The sequence below is a fragment of the Capra hircus genome, chromosome 13, assembly GCF_001704415.2.
Source record: "Capra hircus breed San Clemente chromosome 13, ASM170441v1, whole genome shotgun sequence".
Taxonomy (NCBI): Eukaryota; Metazoa; Chordata; class Mammalia; order Artiodactyla; family Bovidae; genus Capra; species Capra hircus.
Genome location: NC_030820.1, coordinates 70,332,227 through 70,350,236, shown reverse-complemented (window position 1 = coordinate 70,350,236; position 18,010 = coordinate 70,332,227). Strand labels below are relative to the sequence as shown.

The following is an 18,010-nucleotide window of genomic DNA, read 5'->3' as shown; positions in this document are numbered from 1 at the left end:
ATTTTCTTGGGCTCCAAAGTCACTGCACATGGTGACTGCAGCCATGAAATTAAAAGACGCTTGCTCCTTGCAAGAACAGCTATGACAATCCTAGACAGCATATTAAAAAGCAGAGACGTTTCTTTTTTTTTAATTTTTTATTTTTACTTTATTTTACTTTACAATACTGTATTGGTTTTGCCATACATTGACATGAATCCACCACGGGTGTACATGCGTTCCCAAACATGAACCCACCCTCCCACCTCCCTCCCCATAACATCTCTCTGGGTCATCACCGTGCACCAGCCCCAAGCACGCTGTATCCAAGCAGAGACATTTCTTAATTGATGAAGGTCTGTCTAGTCGAAGCTATGGTTTTTCCAGTGGTCATGTATGGATGTGAGAGTTGGCCATAAAGAAAGCTGAGCACCAAAGAATTGATGTTTTTCAGCTGTGGTGTTGGAGAAGACTCTTGAGAGTCCCTTGGACTGCAAGATCAAACCAGTCAATCCAAAAGGAAATCAGTCCTGAATATTCACTGAAAGGACTGATACTAAAGCTGCAGCTTCAATACTTTGGCCACCTGATGTGAAGAACTGACTCACTGGAAAAGACCCTGATGCTGGGAAAGGTTGAAGGCAGGAGGAAAAGGGGATGACAGAGGATGAGATAATTGGATGGCATCACCAACTCGATGAACATGAGTTTGAGCAACCTCACAAAGAGTCACAAAGAGTCGGACATGACTGAGCGACTGAACTGAACAAAGTGCTATCAGAACCCGTGGAGGTGGCCTGCATTGAGCCTCGCCTGAGAGGTTGGATGGCCAGTGGCTTTCTGGAAGACATGAAGTCTAAGTCAAAGCTGAAGAACTAGGAGGGAGCACAGAAGGAGATGAGACTGAAATTGTTAAGCAGGCATGGGGTTGGGGCATGGGGGTCTTGTCAGGCTGAGGAGTTTGAATTTTACTCCAGGAGTAATGGGGAGCTACTGAAAAAAAATCAGGATTTTTTAAGCTGAATTCACATTTTAGATGCAACTCTTTGTCGTAGACCAGAGCATGGAAACCAGAGACAGGTAGGAACAGCAGGAACAGTAATTCAAGGAAAGCATGAAGCTGCCTGAACCAGGAGACTGGGCCCTGAGCCCAGATAAGCCCACACACATTCTTTCATATAGAGCCATAAATTCATCTTCTTCTCTTGAGCATGTAAACTTGAATATATATTTTAAGTTCAGTGACTTGAAATAATGCATGAATGGTCCTGAACTGAGAGTCAGAATGCCTAGGTTCAAGTCCTGTCTCTTGCATTAAGTATCTGGGTGACCTTGGGCCAGTTACTCCTCCTCTCTGGGCCTCCCTTTTCATATTTATGCAATGAGAGTGAAGGCATTGGTTAAAGGGATCCAAAGAGTACTCTGTCTGTGCAGGGCTGGGAGTCTCAGTAGGAACCAGTTGTCCAGGCCAGGTGGCTCCTCCATCCTACCCGTATCTCCACTAGATTTCACTCTCTGGGGCTCCCACCCTGCTAGTTATGTCTCAAGCCTTAGGTACCATGACTGACCAGGGGGCCTTGTGTTCCTAAGTACTCAAGGAGGCCTAAAGCAAATTAACTGCACTTCCCATACAGATCTGAGCCTTAGAAGAAGCTTCCAATGTTGACTGCATGTTAGAATTGCCCAGGGAAGTTTTGAGAACACCAACACCCAGGCCATCTTTCAGACTAATTACGTCAGAATCTCTGAAAGTGGGATCCAGGGATCAATATTTTCTAAGCTCTCCAGATGACTCTAATGTACTTTCAAGGTCTCAGGAGACCCATGGAGTCCCCAGCACTTGCCTTGCTTGTGCCCACAGACCCCTCCCCTCACCTTCAGAACTGACTGCTGGTGGCGTCCGTTGCCTATGGAAGCATGTGGTGACCCCTCAAATCCACCCTGCTGTTGGAACACAGCCACATTAAAGTCAAGGGGCTTCTGCACATGATCTTGGATCTCAGAGCCTTCCTTCCTCCCCTTCCTATCACCCCTAGCCCCAATTCCCCCAGCTTCCCCCAGTTACAAACCAGAAACCCTAAGCATGCCATCAAATGTTAACAGATGTTGGCTGGAGAGTTAGGTTTGTCTGTGAGTCCTAGAACCCCAGCCACCATCAGGGTCAGCTGAATATCAAGTTTGGGAAGGATGCTGGGGAAGAAGATGAGGAGACTTTGTGATGGAGAGAAGGAAGAGAATTGTGTTAATCCCAGTCCAATCCAGGCAGCCTGTTGTCATAATGAATAGAACAAGCCCAGTAGGGAAACCAGAAGGTATCTGGTTATTACAGCTCCATTAAGACTATTTAAGGCTACAAGGAACAGCTGTGAGCCTAATGAAGAGTAAACATTTGTTCATCTTCCAGCTCCGGGCAGACACGCTGTGTGCGTGGCTTGTGTGGGGTGAGGCCAGTGGCCAGTGTTGCCATCTTTGTTAGTTGTCTGTGGGTGGTGTTGGGCAGGCAGCTTTGATGGAGTGTAACCATGGAGATGGATGCTTCAAATCATCCCCAGGTGCCCTCTGCTCTGCTCAGAGCCACCCAAGCAGAGACAGAGCCGACCTTCTCCTTCTACAACTTTTTTTTTCTCCCTTCACTTGGTAAGAGAGTCACAAAACATCCCACTGTAAGTAACCTCTGGGTTCTGGTCCAGCTCTTCAATTTGCAAATGAGTGATTCTTGGGTAAGGACACAAGGAATTAGTGGCAGAATCCCAAATCATGAAAGGGAATACCATGCCTGTTCTCCAGCTCTGGAAACTCATAATGACCAAAATAAAAAGACCTGATTCCACCTGCTTATTTCAGTCCACGTTCCATGGATTAAAATAAGGAGAAAGTGGGCCATTTCCAGAGGTGTCCCAAACACATCATGTGGTTTCAGACTTGTAAGTTTTCCCTATTAAGAAAGGGCTCATGTGCAGGAGACTATTAACTGGAACTTTTCCTTTGAGCTTATTTTTATTTTTCTGCTTGGTATTCTGTTTACAACATAGCAGATAGATATTTTCTACTTAATTGGAACCCTCCCCAATCAAAGGAGAAAGTTTGAGGTGCTACCATAGAAAACTTATCTCAACTGAGAATCAAGACCTGGTTCTCAATTTGCCCCAGACATGATGGGTAGACTTGTGTGAGACTCTTCCATCTCTGGGCCCATTTTTCATCTTCTGTGAAATATTTGATTACATATCTTGGATTCCTGAAGCCTGATGATGTATGCTTATGCTTCGTTTGGCCAGAAACACTTATTGAGTACCTACTGAGTACCTTACACTGAATAGAGTACTGGGCATAGTTAGAAGGTAAAAACAGTAAAGACCCTACTTTAAAGGAAGCACATGGTCTTACCACACCATGTAATTATATAAAAGAACTCTAGTTGGCATGCTTCGAGAAAGGGCAGTCCAGGGTGAAAGCAGGTTTTGTTGTTCAGTTTTGCTTTTTGTCAGTTATTACTTCAAGAACAATCAGAAATTTTCTAAAAGCTGAGACACTGAGTTGAGGAAAAGTAGAAGGCTGGGTTGAGAAAAAGCATGCGTGACAGAGCAAAGCACACATTTAGGGGGCTCAGAAACATAAAGGGAGGGAAATATTGCAAGCCACCTCTTACATGGGAAACAAAGATTCCTGTCTAGGAAACGAGAAAACTCAAAATGAAACTAGTTGGGGAGAAAAATAGGAAGTTTTCACAGTTTTCCTGAACAGAATTAACCAAAAAAAGTAATAATAATAACTAACATGGCCTTTGCCAGTCCACCCCTTAATTCTAGCTGACCTCAAGTTTAGGGGAGAACTGTTGGGCACCTGAGACACCCAGAAGCTCACATGTGAAGATGGAGAAAATGTGTGGAAAAGGCCAACAGGGTATAGCCTGGAATGGGATGCAGAGATCACAGACTCAGGGATGGGAGGAACAGAGGTATCCTAGAATGAGCTTTCCCAGCAAACTATAGGCCTCTTGGAGGTAAAGCCAGCATCTTGCTCTTTTCTCTGAAGCATCTGGAAAATAGTATAGTAATGCCAAATATTAATGTAATTGATTTGCAAAGTACTGGTGAAAACAATTTAAGGATAAGAATAGTTCCATCCAGGACTCCCTGGTGGTCCAGTGGTTAAGAATCTGCCTGCCAGTGTGGGGGACACAGGTTCCATTCCTGATCCAGGAGGATCCCACACGGCACGAGGTAACTAAGCCTGTGCACTGAACTGCTGAGCCCGCTCTCTAGAGCCCACGAGCTGCACCTGCTGAGCTCACGCACCCTGGACCCCATGCTTAGCCACATAAGAAGCCCGAGATGGCTGAATGGCATCACCGACTCAACAGACATGAGTTTGAGTAAACTCTGGGAGTTTGTGATGGTCAGGGAGGCCTGGTGTGCTGCGGTCCATGGGGTCGCAAAGAGTCAGACACGGCTGAACAACTGAACTGAGCTCACTCACCTCAGCTAGAGGTACCCAGCATGCAGCAACAGAGACCAGCACAGCCCCCCGTCAAAAAAAAAAAATTATTTTTTTAAGAAAAGAATAGTTCCATTCAGAAAGTTAAAAGGCAGTATTTCTTAAAGAAACCGACACAGAAAGACCCTTATATCCATGGGCTATCTCTGCAGGTGTGTAGAGTGTCTTTAGGGTTAGTCTTCCCCAGGAATTTGCTGTTTCCATCTACCTTCCTGCCCAAAGCAGTGGTCCTTTCTTATTTATATGTATGGTTTTATTTATTTATTTACGTGTGACTTTGCTGGTCTTCTTTGCTGTGTGGGCTTTGCTCTAGGTGTAGAGAGCAGGGGCTCTGCTTCACTGTCCTGCAGAGGCTTCTTATTGCTGTGGCTTCTTTTGCTGCAGAACCCAGGCTCTGGGGCACCTGGGCTTTAGCTGTTTTGGTTCCCAGGTTCTAGAGCACAGGCTCAGTAATTGTGGTACACAGGCTTAGTTTCTCTACGGCATATGGGATCTTCCCAGACCAGGAATCAAATCCATGTCTCCTGCATTGGCAGGCAGATTCTTTATGATCAAGCCACCAGGGAAGTCCCTAAGACAGTGGTTCTTAAACTGTGCTATGTGTCAGAACCACCCGGAGTTAGTAAAGAACATTGAGACACTGGTTCATTGATGCAGGACAGGGTGCAGGCCTCTGCATTCTACCAAATTCTCTAGACTATCTGGATCCCTACCAAAGTATGAGAACCACTGACCTAAAATTTGTCATTTAAAGGAAAATCGTGTCGCTTTTAATGGGGCCTTTTAAAGAGAGCTCTGTGACTCTCTATGCAGACACATGTTCAACTATTCTGCTTGTTCCAAGCTTCTGTCACAGACAAATACCCGCATCTTGCTGCCATCTGATTTTCAACTCAGCATCTCCTGCCGAACTCATAAATTACCGTCTACTTAGTGACACGGCACACAATAATATTTGCTCTCCTGATGCCACTCTGAGCAGACGTCATTAGTCATCCTCCCCTGCCTTCTCTGTCCACATTTATAATCTCTGAGGTATGCTCTTTTCAGCGGAGGAGGAGGCATTTGTTGAAAGCATGGCCTCTGCCAGGGCCACTGCTAACTCAAAGAGCACCCTAGAGTGAAATAGCAAAAACTACACCTGTCTCAAGATGCTTGACTTTATCACCTTCCGGAAAATGTTCAAAATATGTACAGAAATCTCTCGCGCCTGCCAGATGCATGGTGCTCACTTAGGTGTGATGCTTTTGAGTTATGTGCAACCTGTGCAACCATCCGTGGCGTCTCTTGCCATCCATCAGCTAACCATGGTCTTCAGTAAACATGGGTATTTATCAAACTCTTGGACCACAGTTGAGACCAGACCTTAGGCTTCCAATGACTGATGAAACTCCTTTTCACTCCCTGACTATGTGTCTTGCCTGTACCTAGGGTGACCAACTTGTCCCAGTTTGTTCAGGGTGGTCCCTGGTGTTTTTTTATTTTTACTTTTATTTATTTTTTTCCAAACTTTTTGTTTTGTGTTGGAGTATAGCCGATTAGCACCTTTGTGATAGTTTCAAGTGAACAGTGAAGGGACTCAGCCATCCATTTACATGTATCCATTCTCCCCCAAATTCTCCTGCCATCCAGGCTGCCACATAATGCTGAGCAGAGTCCCATGCCCTGTACAACAGATCCTCATTGGTTATCCATTTTAAATATAGCAGTGTGCACGTGACCTCAGGATGGTCGCGGTTTTAAAAGTCCTGCATCCTGGGAACCCCTTTTGTCTGAGGCAAACCAGGAAGGATGTTCAGGGAGCCCCCTGTCTTTGATCTGGTGACAATAAACTGTATGTTTCTGCTCAGTAGGAAGCAGGAGAATGAATTCTGGGAGTGAGCCCGGGAGGCTGGATCGCTTATCCTTGGGGCAGAAGAGTCTGGACACCTGTCATGTGCCAGCTGCCTGTGAGCACTATCTCTGGTCATCACTAATCATCGTAAAACTCCAGGGGTGTATTTTTCTAACTTATTAATACTACAATATTTATTGGGGGGGATGCAGTGTGTACAGTTCTATGAGTTTAAACAAATGCATGGAGTCATATAAACACCCAAACAATCAGGATACAGAAGAGTTCCATCAGCGAAAGATTCCCGTGCTGCCCCTGTGTAGTCAAGTCCTCCCCTCAGCCCCTCACCTGAAGGTTTCATTATTGACTTAATTGTCAGAAAAGTTCTTTGAGTCTTGGAGTAGTGAAATGATTGGCAGTAGAACTATCCAAACACTCTAGTCTGTCTGCCTTTTGCAAAGCTCTGCCTTCCCCTGTCTCATACGCATAGCAAGAGATTTTTTTTTCACACTATACGTGAATGAAAGACCCAGGTAAGACGGCTCCTCCTTGTTGAAGACTGTCCAGGGTCTTCGCTGCATCAGGAGAGTGGAATCATGGGCAAAGTCATGGGAGCTCCTGCCCGGGGAAATGCTGGCAGGGTGGGCTCATCTTGGAGGAAGCAAGCCCTCAGCTGTGCCCTGGAGTGCCAGCCAGGAACCGCCTGGTCAGCAGCGCCTGGGCCTGGTTTTGCTGCATCCCAGCACATATCATATCCAGTTATCTCCAGGGATACAGCCAGGCTGAAGGGAGTAAGGAGGGCATCGTAGCTGTAATAGAATCTGCTAAGGTCAGTGGATGAACAGGTGAGAGAAATGGAACAGGGCGCTCTCAGCTGTGGATCGAAGGTGAGCTGCTCTTGGAAGCCCTGTGTCCTGATGTCTCACTGTTGGGGGCCTAACTCAAGGAGGCTTGAGCAGAGTATCCAAAGAAGGGTGGCAAGTTTCAGAGAAGACGTTGATATTTCAATAGGACCAAACCAATAGGTAGGAAGAGGAATCAGCCAGGCAAGCATGAGGGCAAATTCTCAGTTCTAATAGGAAATTGAAGTCTGAGTGGGGGAGACCATGGTAGCTTGCAGAGTGCTGTGATTCAGCGGAGCGGGGCAGTAGAAGCCTGCGACGTGTGGTCAGGGGATCCGAGCTCCCGCTGGCTCCAGAGGGCCTCAGCTCCATGGCTGGGAGGGATGGTGGGTGGGTGGGTGGAATGCAACCGAAAGAAGAGTTGATCTGGGACAGGGAAAAGGTGACAATCTTATCCTGCATTCTGTGAAGCCTGTCAAGGATAAAGGGAGGGTTCAAGAGGCAAGTGCTCTTAGCCACTTGTCATGATGCTGGTACTGGTTAGCCTCCCTATTAAAAAAAAAAAAATGTCCAAAGCATCCCCGTTGACTTAGAATATCTCGTATCTTTGGCTGTGGTCCACAAGACCTCAGCTGAGCAGCACACCATCTGCATGACATGTCGCTTACATTCTCTCAACTCTGGAGAGCCTCCCTTCAAGTTCCAGAACACACCAACCTCATTCCATCTCAGGGCCACTGTACCCACTGTCATTCTGGAACATTCTTCCCCCAGCTCTTGTCATGGCTGGCTTCCGCTTATCATCTATTTTTCAGCTCAACTGTGAGACCTACTGGAGTTGAACAGTCTAGACTTAGGAACTGTGGGACATCTCAGGAAGAGGATGTCAAAAAGGACTTTTAGGACGTGGGCTGTGTTAGGCAGTGTGGGGCTTTGTTCTATTGGGCACCATCAGGAAGCGGTGGGATTGGATACCTTAGTCAGTCTTATTAGAAGGGGCACAAGCTCGAGGCTAAAGCTGAAATCGGCATGAGGAGCAGCAGTCACTCATAAGAGCCAGGATAGGGGTGGGTTTTGGCTTGGACAATATTCCTGTCTTTGTTTGCTTATGTTAGAATAGGCTTCCTTGGTAGCTCAGATGGTAAAGAATCCACCTGTAGTACTGAAGACCTTGGTTCAATCCCCGAGTCAGGAAGATCCCCTGGAGAAGGGAACGGCTACCCACTCCAGTATTCTTGCCTGGAAAATTCCATGGAGAGGAGCCTGTTGGGCTACAATCCATGAGGTCAGAAAGAGTTGGACACAACTGAGCAACTAAGCCTAACTACAGAGTGGTCATGTGTTTGCCTTGCTCCATCTGGGTCTCAGAGTTGCCTTGTCTGATGTTGGCATTCAGGGAAATTATGTTCAGCAGGAAAGCACCAAGGTTCAGCTGGGAGTGCCCGACCAGCTCCCAGAAGTCAGGGGCTGTGCTTTTCCTTCTCAAATGGCACTTTGTCGGAGCCCTGCCCCGTTCAGCCAGCCTAATTGGTCCCTTATCCTGAGTCGCTGTCTATCCCAGGACTTTGTTTGCTGCCTTTGTGGCACTTGTCATAAGTAAGAATTATTTTGTTTACTGTTTGCACCTTCATGCAACTAGGACAAAAAGCCCCTGAGATCTCATCTGCCACATCCATTTGTATTATTTCTAGGACCTAGCACAGTCCTGGCACTCAGAAAGAAAGGAAAGAAGAAGGGGTAAAGGGAAGATGAGCTCACCTGATATGTATTCTTGGGTCAGTCATTTCCTGTTTCCAGACTTCACTGTGCTGATCTCAGTCTGCCTTTCCAGCATTCAATAGTTGCTACAGCTCAGACCTCCAGAGAGGCAGGCATCCCCAAATGTACCTTGTAGGACTGAAAACAACCTGACCGCCTGAGAAAAGCAACGCTAGAGGAGTTGGAAGCATTTCCACGCTCAGGGAAAAGTGTAAAAATAGAGCTCAACACTCTCAGGAGAAGTGAGTGAGAAAAAGAAAGTGGAGGTTGATAATGGATGAATATAATGAGATGGCAATTTTGGTTTCAAAAGAATGTGATTAGCTCCTAATGACTGCCACCATTCCCTGGTCAATCTACTGTAACTAGCCACTAATGCAAAAATAATGCCCCTCAGCTGGCTCACTTTGAAGATGGAGAGGAGTCTCCTTTCATACTTTCACCCCCTCATGTTTTTTCCCTTCCTAAGATTATCCCCTATTAGATTGTAGCTCCCTAAAAATGGAAATGGATGTGTGATCAAAGTCTGCAGTTTAAGGAGTCATAACCATTCCCTCCTGGACAGCTCCGTGGTGTTTCCTCTCTGCCTTTGTCAACATCATCCCAGCCGCCGGGCCCACCCATTCTCCTTCATCCCCCACCAGGGGAACACAGAGGCTCCCAGAGCTGTGCCAGCAGTCTGAGTGGTCTCTACGGAGAAGTGCCACTCAGCACAACTCATCAGGACCATTTAGGGTTTTTCAGAGGAGATCACCACACTGAGTTTATCCTGAAGAGCACGGCCTGGATAAGCACTGCCAAACTATGCCATCCTGGGCCCCAGGTGGACACGCCTGTGTCCACCCAGGGGGTGGACAGGGACATTCATTAAGCTCTGCAGTGTCGCAGTGCAGAGGGAGCATGCGAGAGCCCCATGGATCAGGGCAAAGGCAAAGTACATGGAAACAGGGTAAATGAAAAGCCCCAGTGGGTCTGTCCAAAAGTGAAGCAAAAAGCTTTTGTGTGTAGTGAGCTCTCCATCACTGAGAGCATCCAAATAGCAGATGTTACGGATCATTTTATCAGCTGCCTGGAAGCCCAGATAGGAGCACAGATAACTTATTTTAAAGGTCACCTCCAGTTCTCAGATTCCAGGACCTTTGCCTTCTGTCTGCACAGCATCCACCTCACCCACTATTTTTTTTTTCATCTATCCGTCCATTCATTTATTCAAAGGGGTTGATTCAAGCACATATGAAATACAAAGTCAGTATTGGTTTATGAAGATACCATCATGAATAAGATGCTACCACTTACCTAGAGTAAGTTACCTAGATAAGATATTCAAATCATCAGATGTAAACAGTCCGTATAATAACAGAAGTAACTGACTGGCTGGGACGCAGTGGCATGGTGGGAAGGTAAGCGAGGAAGGTTTCACAAAACAGAAGGTGCTTGAACCGGGTTCGGAAGGATATGTAAGAGTTTTCCCAGGCAAACTCGGGTGGGAGAAAATTTCAAGCAGAGGGAACAGCATGTCTCTAGTCAGTCTCAGAAGTTTGTAACACCTGGAATTGTCTGTGGCATTGTGTTTAGTTGCTAATCATTGATATATTGATTTAAGGGTAAGCAGTGAGATTGGAGGGGCAGACGGGGTGAAATCATTAAGGATCTTGTATTTAAGAGTTTGGAATTTATCCTGAAGACAGTGATGGGGGAATAACTGGGTCCTATCCACAGTTTAGGAAGATTTCTCTGATTATACAGGAGAGTGGATTGGAAGAGGCAACACCAAGGCCAGAGGAGGCTTGCGGGAAAGTGTTTCTCCAGGTAAATTCACTATTTGCAAGGATCATGGCCGCGCATTAGAATCCCTCGGGGAGTTTTAAATACTACTGATGTCTGTGTCCCTTAGACGCTGATTTAGTGGTCTGGGGTAGGGCCACAGCTTTGGGAGTTTTAAAGCTTCCACAGACAATTCTAATGTTCAGCCATGACGAAACCTTAAGCTAACTGTAACCTGAGCCCTGGCACATAATAGGTGGCCAGCAGATTTTTATTTTTCCAAAAAAAAAAAAAAAAGAAGTATGAAAACATTCACAGGGTGCTCTTCTTGGTTTCACACCACTTTGGGCGGATGTAATTAATTAGATAAACATCAGGAAGTCCATTGCTATGACTGAGACCAACACACACCACCCCTACAAAGACCCAGGAATATAGAGGCCTGGCAAGTTGCTTGAAAGAGCTGGGGTGAGAGGATAAGGCCAAGGGCTGGAATCTGGCTTCTGAGAGTTCCATGCAAAAGCAGGAACCATTTGCGTTCTACAGATGGCCTGTGCTGGTGATGACAGGGATGCAGGGTGATGGTCAGTTACAATGAGGAGTAAGCAGAGGACGAAGAGGAGGAAAAGGAGACGCAAGTCCTCCCTCCACTTGCAGAATGAGCACTCTTATCTCCCTAGCACTTTTCTCACAGACAGATTTAGCGCAGAGCCTCGTGCCTGTTTGCTTCTCTAGGGTAAAAGTCAAAGGGTTTCGGACACCCAGAGAACTACATTCTGATCAAGGAATAGCTGGGAAGGTGCCCTGTTATCCCATTCTAAACCCCTGCGCAAAACTAAGTTGGAGAACATGGCTTAGCCCAGGCAAGCACCTCTCACCCCATCTCCATTCACTCTGGAATGGCTTGGTAACAGAAAGGACACCCATTCTATCTACCCAACCACCGCCTAGCTGAGGAACATGATCATGCTTCTAGAATAAGGCTTAGTAAACTACAGCCACAGGCTGAATCCAGCCCAGCACTTGTGTTTGTAAATCAGGTTTTAGTGGAACACAGCCACGCCCGTGTGTTTGCATTGTGCCTATGACTGCGCTCACTTTCACTCCACTACACCGCAGTTGAGTTTGAGTCGTTGAAACAGACTCCCTGACTTACCAGTCCCATACCACCTATTATCTGACCCACTATAGAAAAAGCTTGCCAACTCCTCCTCTACGAAAAGACTCACCTAGGCTGGCTTGAAATCAACATAGGAGACTGGAAGCAGAAAAGGGGGCATTCTGAATGGTCTGGGCTTGGAAGAGATAGTGGTCCTGCCTTCCTGTAAAACATCGCCTGCTGAATGGCTGAGTTTCTGACCAATCGGGTCACAGATTCCTCCCTGCTCAGAATGTAGACCCGGTAAGAAATAGGCGGGCACAGTCAATGCTGGGCTATTCAGAGGCTGGGAGCTCCTCTCCCCTGACCTGCTGACAGGGAGCTGTGTGGCCTGAGAGGTGAGAAGTCCAGTTTCAGAAGCAATGCGGAGGCCAACTGAGTGGGACAGCTAGCTTGTCCTTCCAGAGGCAGGGGAAGGGCAGTATTCAAGAGGTGGTCTGACATTCACGCTTCTGAAGCCACTCCCGCTCCCTGAAACGCCCCTCTTTCTTCTCTGTGAAATAAGTGGCTGCTCCCCCCTGTTTCCATGATACTTGGCTGGTAACTCTGTTAAATCACTTCACACGGTTCTTTGCTTGTCTGTCTTCTCTCTTCCTCTTTTTAACTAATTAATTAATGTATTTATTTTTGCCAGCACTGGGTCTTCATTGCTGCACGAGGGTTTTCTCTAGTTGCGACAAGCAGGGGCTACTTTCTAGTTGTGCTCGAGCTCCTCACTGCCGTGGCATCTCTTGGTACAGGGCACACGGTCTAGGGCACACGCTCTAGGGCACAGGCTCAGTAGTTGATATACAGGCTTAGTTGCCCTGTGGCATGTGGAATCTTCCCAGACCAGGGATGAAACCCATGTCCCTTACATTGGCAGGGAGATTCTTAACCACTGGGCCACCAGGGGTGTCCCTATTTTCTCTTAAAGCGATGAGTCTCATCTCTTCCTTCCTTCTCACTCTGACCTTCTGTATCCACCTTCCTAGTCAGCATCTCAGCTTGCATGTTGACTAATCATCTCAAACTTGGCTGCTGCTGCCTCTGTTATTATTTTGAACATGTTCAGAGGTGAGTGCTAGGCATGGTTCTAAGTACTTTATATACCCAGAACACAACACTTAATTCCTGCTTCCCCAAACCCATTTCTCCCCCATCTGTTTCTCCTCCATTTCAGTAAAAGATGTGACTCTCCACTCAGTTCTGCCAACCCACAGCCTGTAAGTCAGCCTTCACCCTTCTCTCTCCATCATAACCCATGTCTGAAGTTGACGTGTTGGTGCCCTGCCTGCCTCCCTTCCACTCACTGGTCCCGTGTATGCCTATCCAGTGCCCGCCTCCTGTGTCTTTTTGCCCAAGGACTTCCTCAAGACAAAAAGCATGTGCACACCTTGCCTACTGAGCATGACAGAAGTGCCAAGGGATTTCCTAAGGGCTGACCTCAACAGCGACTTATGGGAACCAGTGGGTGAACACCCCAACCTCCTCCTCCCTCTGGGAGGACAACTCTGAGGCATGGGATGGGCCCCGGAGATTAAGCCCAGTTGCAGTGGTTACTTGTTCGTGGATCTACCCTCTATTGACTTTCTTCCCTCGATTATCTGACTCTTCCCCCAGCCGCCCCACTGTGTTCCTTAGGCTTACCTCCCAAATAAATCTCATACTGGAATCCTTATTTCTGAGTGTGCCTCTGGGGGGAAACCAAAACCTGCAATATCCAACTGAACATCCTAAAATTAATCCCTCTCACTGCGTCCACTGCTCATCACCTTGGTCCAGGGTACCATCATCTCTTGCCTGCACTATTGCAAAACCTTCCTAACTGATCTCCCTGGTTCCTCCCTGGGCCTCCTAGAGTCTGCGTTCCATACACGAGCCAGAATATGCTTTATAAAACAGATAGCAGATCAGCTAACTGCCCTGCTCAAAACCCTCCAGCGGTTTCTCGTCACACCCAGAATAACACTCAGCTTGTTACCAGCGACCACAATGCCTCATAGAGCCTGAACTCTTCCCGCCTCTCCAGATGGCTTTTATCACTGCTTTCTCTACCTCATCCTTTACTGCGGTTACCACCTTTGAATCCGCTGTTCTCTCTGCCTGGACCACTCCCCACTTCTGTAGTCATGACTGCCTTTTTCATATCAGGAAGGAATTAGTTTAAATGTCACCTTCTCAGAGGAGCCATTCCAGCCTGTGCAATCTGAAATAATTCTCATTCCCCCATCACTGAACCTCTACCCTGCTTTATTTTCTTCATAGCAGTTCTACTATTTAAAATTATATATGTTTTCTTGTTCCTTTGCTATGCCTCCCAATCAACTGGAAGCTCAAAAGAGGCTCTGTCTGTTTCTTTGTATTCTGAGTACCTAGAATAGCACCCAGCGCATATTAGGGATTCAGATACTCATCAAGTGAATGAATAAGCAAATGACTCTCCTTCTGGACCAGATTTGATCTCATCTCACACACAAAAGATATCAATAACATTTGAGTCAGTGAACAGGTGAATAAGTCAGAGGGGCCAAGTCTGTATTTTTCCCCAGGCCCCATCCAAGAACATATAGGCTTTTACACTGCATGACCCATCACAGTGGGTCTCCCCATTGCCTCACCTATACCCAGATAAGGCTCCTACCTCAAGCCATTCTAATCACTCCATCCTTTCTTTTTAGGCCTTACCAGAGGGACAGACAGCTTCGTGGGACACAGCCAAAGAGGATGAAAACCGCAACAAGAATCGATACGGCAACATCATATCCTGTAGGTGACCTTCTGGGAGGACTGCAGGCTTTGGGGACTTAGACTTAAGGAGGCCATCACTCTTATTTACCTGGAATTTGTTATCAGATAGTCCTTGATGTTTCCAACTTCAGGTCCTCATGCTAGGCATGGAGCCCTGGCTCGGTCTCCCTGTCATCCCTGGGCTGGATGGCTGATCTCAGCCAGAGGCGCTGGGCAGGGAGCTGGCTCCAGGCACAGTCGATTCAGGAAACCTCTCAGGCTTGGGTCTCGTCTGGTGTTATCCACTGAAGAATTCTTCAGGTCCGGGAGGAAGCCCAGACGCAAGGGTGTTCCTAGCAGGCCCCCACTGTGCAGAATCCCAGCATGGCAGCAACGCTGGGTGGAAAGCAAGGTCTACCCATGAGGGATGGGCTGAGAACCCCTCGGTGAGAGATACTGCTGCTCCAGGAAGGTAGAGTCCCAAGCAAGGACTGATGCTTAGAAGGAAACTCTGAGCCTAAGCCTGAGGGTTTGGGAAGCAGCTAGCTCAGGATTCAGAGGAGTCCAGGGCTACCCCGTTCGCACAAGAGGCAGAGCTTAGGGCGTCATGACCCCCTCCAGACCCCACTGCTGCTGGGGACAGAGTTCGGTAGTAACGTGAGTACCTGCCGCTCAGGGTCTATGTCGGTGTGGGCCTTGCGTGACACTGAGCCTTCAGGAAGGAAGCTGGTTTTGTGTGGACCCGGAGGAGGCCTGAAAGTGCATTGCGTTCTGCTCAGCAGTGAGCTCTAGCATCCCTGGAGGCACCCCTTCGTAGTGCATGATTTGATGAGGACAGTGGCACAGAGTAGCTCAATCCCACAGAGGAGCTGAAGCCCTGAGCTTCTCTCCCAGCTATGGGGCCTTGGGCTGGTTACCTGACCTCTCTAAGCTTCAGCTTTCTTGCCTTTAAAATGAGGAGAAGAATAAAGATAGGATACATAAAACCCTTGGCACAGTACCTGGCACCTTTACTCCTAGCCATAGAATTACTCTCTCAGCATCACTGATGAGCAGTGTGGATACACCAGCCCTTCTTATTGTAAGCAGAATGCACTGAATACCCACGTGGGGATGTGGAATAAGCTGGGTTGGGGCAGGGAGGCATGATCAGATGTCCATTTTGGAGAGATCACCAGGGCAGCACTTTGGGAGGGTGAGTGAGATTGGGGGAGGCTGGAGGCAGAGAGACCAGTGAGGAGGCTACTGCAATGGTCCTAGCAAGGGACAGTGAGGCCTTAACAGGCGCAGTGACAGTACTTGGATGGGACCCTGCTTGATATTCAGTGCTGGGAGGAGAGGGAGAGACAGGTATGATCAGTGCTATCCAGAGCCTTCTACACAACAGAATACAAAATGCGGAGCATATACTGTGATTAAAACAGGAGTCTACAGCAGCCCCTCTCCTATGGTGCAGCCTACCTGGACCTTCTGACATCTCATCAGTTGGGTAACAACCATCCCTTGGTCTCCATTCTCAGAGTAACCCAGTTCAGCCAAAAAAAAAAATAAATCCTGAATAACAAGTTATTTCTAGTACAGTTCAGTGTTTTGTTGTCTTTGACTGTCTAGACATTGCCTAAGAAAAAGCTTGGAGGAAGAAAGCATAAGATACAGGCAGCTTGTGAAGGAAGAAAGAGGCAGAAGTTTTAGTTTAGCTATTTCCTGCGCTGATTCAGAAATCGGCTGTGAATGGGAGGACTAATCAGAAAAGCATTTATAATTTGTCTCTTGGAAGAGAGTAAGGCAGACAGCAAGATTTCCTGCAAATGAAGTGTTGGAAAGAGACGTTCAAGTGCTCAGGAAATGTGTATTAAGACCTAAGATGTGTGGTTCTCCTCCGAGCCAGGCCCTCTGCTGCCAGGGAGCTCATTCTGGGCCCAGGTTCTGCTGGCTCTGACCATTCTGTGCTCTAGAGCCATGCATACTGTGCCTTAAAATATCTGGTCATTTGTCCATCCCTCCTACTAGATGGTGAGTTCAGATGGAGTCCACTAAATTATAGGCTGGAAGACTTTGGGTGCTCACTCTCAGCCTCAGTCTTCTCTCTGTAAGATGGGTATAATGATGAAATATGATAGTGGAAAATAATGATAGAAAAAATTAATGGCTAGAGCACTGTAAAGAGACCCTGCCTCCCTGAGAGACAAGGGTATCCAGGTTAGGCCAGGTTTGTGGTTCAAAGCCTCAGGCGCCAAGGATGGGAAGTTTTGTATCTTTCCGGACTTCCCGGTGCTCACCCGCTGGGCTCAGCATGCTTGCCCGAGCCATCATCTGCTCTCATTTGGCCTCAGCCTTCCTTCTTCCTGGTGGTTCCACATCTACTTTGGCCCCTGACTTTATGCCTGTCTCTAACAGAAGCCGGAGGGACCTTCTCAAGATACGAGTCAGCTCATGTCCTTGTCCTACAGAAAACCCTTCAAATGGCTCCCTTCAGTATTGAGCCCTGCTTTTCCAAAGGCCTCAGCCCTCTCTCTGTCTCATTTCTCACTCTCACTGTGGTGTTCTCTCCACCGCAGTCTCCTCAGTTAAGCCCCACTGTCCTTTAGTCAGTACCTTGAACTTCCCACACTCATCCATGACACAGGGCCTTTGCACGTTCTCTTTGCTCTATCAACATGCCCTTCTTGCCTCTCTTTGCTAAGTTCTCCTTATTCTTTAGATCTTCGCTTAGGTACCACTTCCCCGGGGAATTCTTCTGACTGTTATGATTCAGTCAAAACCCCATTATTCACTCCAAGAACACAATGCATGTCTTCTCCTTAATTCTCCGTGCTGCTGTGACTTGCGAGCACGTGGATGGCCATCTGTTGGCTGCCTGGTCTCCTCACTGGAACAGATGTCCTGGAATAGCAGGGCCAGAGCCATCTTGCACTTCTGTGGCCCCACGCCTGACTTACGGCTGGTGCTCGGTAGACAGGACTGAATGTTGTAGCTCATAGACTCCCTGAAAGACGCTGAAGGGCTTGAGCCATGGGTCTCTCCCTTCTGGCTCGCCCATCCCCCGCTCAAAATAGAGAACACCCAGAAAGGATGGATGGAGGAGGGCTGGGTCCGGCTGACTCTAGGAGCAGTGATATTCCAGCAAGGAAGACATAATGAGCCTGTGTGAAGAGGGTGGAGAGATGGGAGAAGGGAAGGAGAGAGCACACTCATGTGCCCTCCGGGATCTCACGTCTGAGAAGGCAGGATCCCAGGAGCAAGAACAACAGTGAAGGGGGTTAAACTCCATGGAAAAGGGATAGAAGATTCTGTCAGCATCCTATCCGCACCCACAGCCCCACTGCCTCCTTGTAATGAAGCCGTATAACTCATATTCTCTTAATTGAGACCACACACCTAGTCTCAGGACTTAGTGAAGCTCAGGTTCTTGATGTCCCATCACAGAAAGAATTCAGTGAGAGACAAAGTGATAGGTAAAAAAGTGGA

General features: G+C 47.5%; 1 protein-coding gene across 6 annotated transcripts in view; it reads left to right on the top strand.

The window, feature by feature from the left end:
- Positions 1-18,010, top strand: part of PTPRT (protein tyrosine phosphatase, receptor type T) — a 1,156,023-nt gene that overhangs the window by 1,066,819 nt on the left and 71,194 nt on the right. For all 6 annotated transcript variants that reach the window (XM_018057887.1, XM_005688694.3, XM_018057889.1 and 3 more), the window contains one exon: positions 14,494-14,581. In XM_018057887.1, the coding sequence (XP_017913376.1) occupies positions 14,494-14,581 (88 nt within the window). The remainder of the gene's footprint in view (positions 1-14,493; positions 14,582-18,010) is intronic.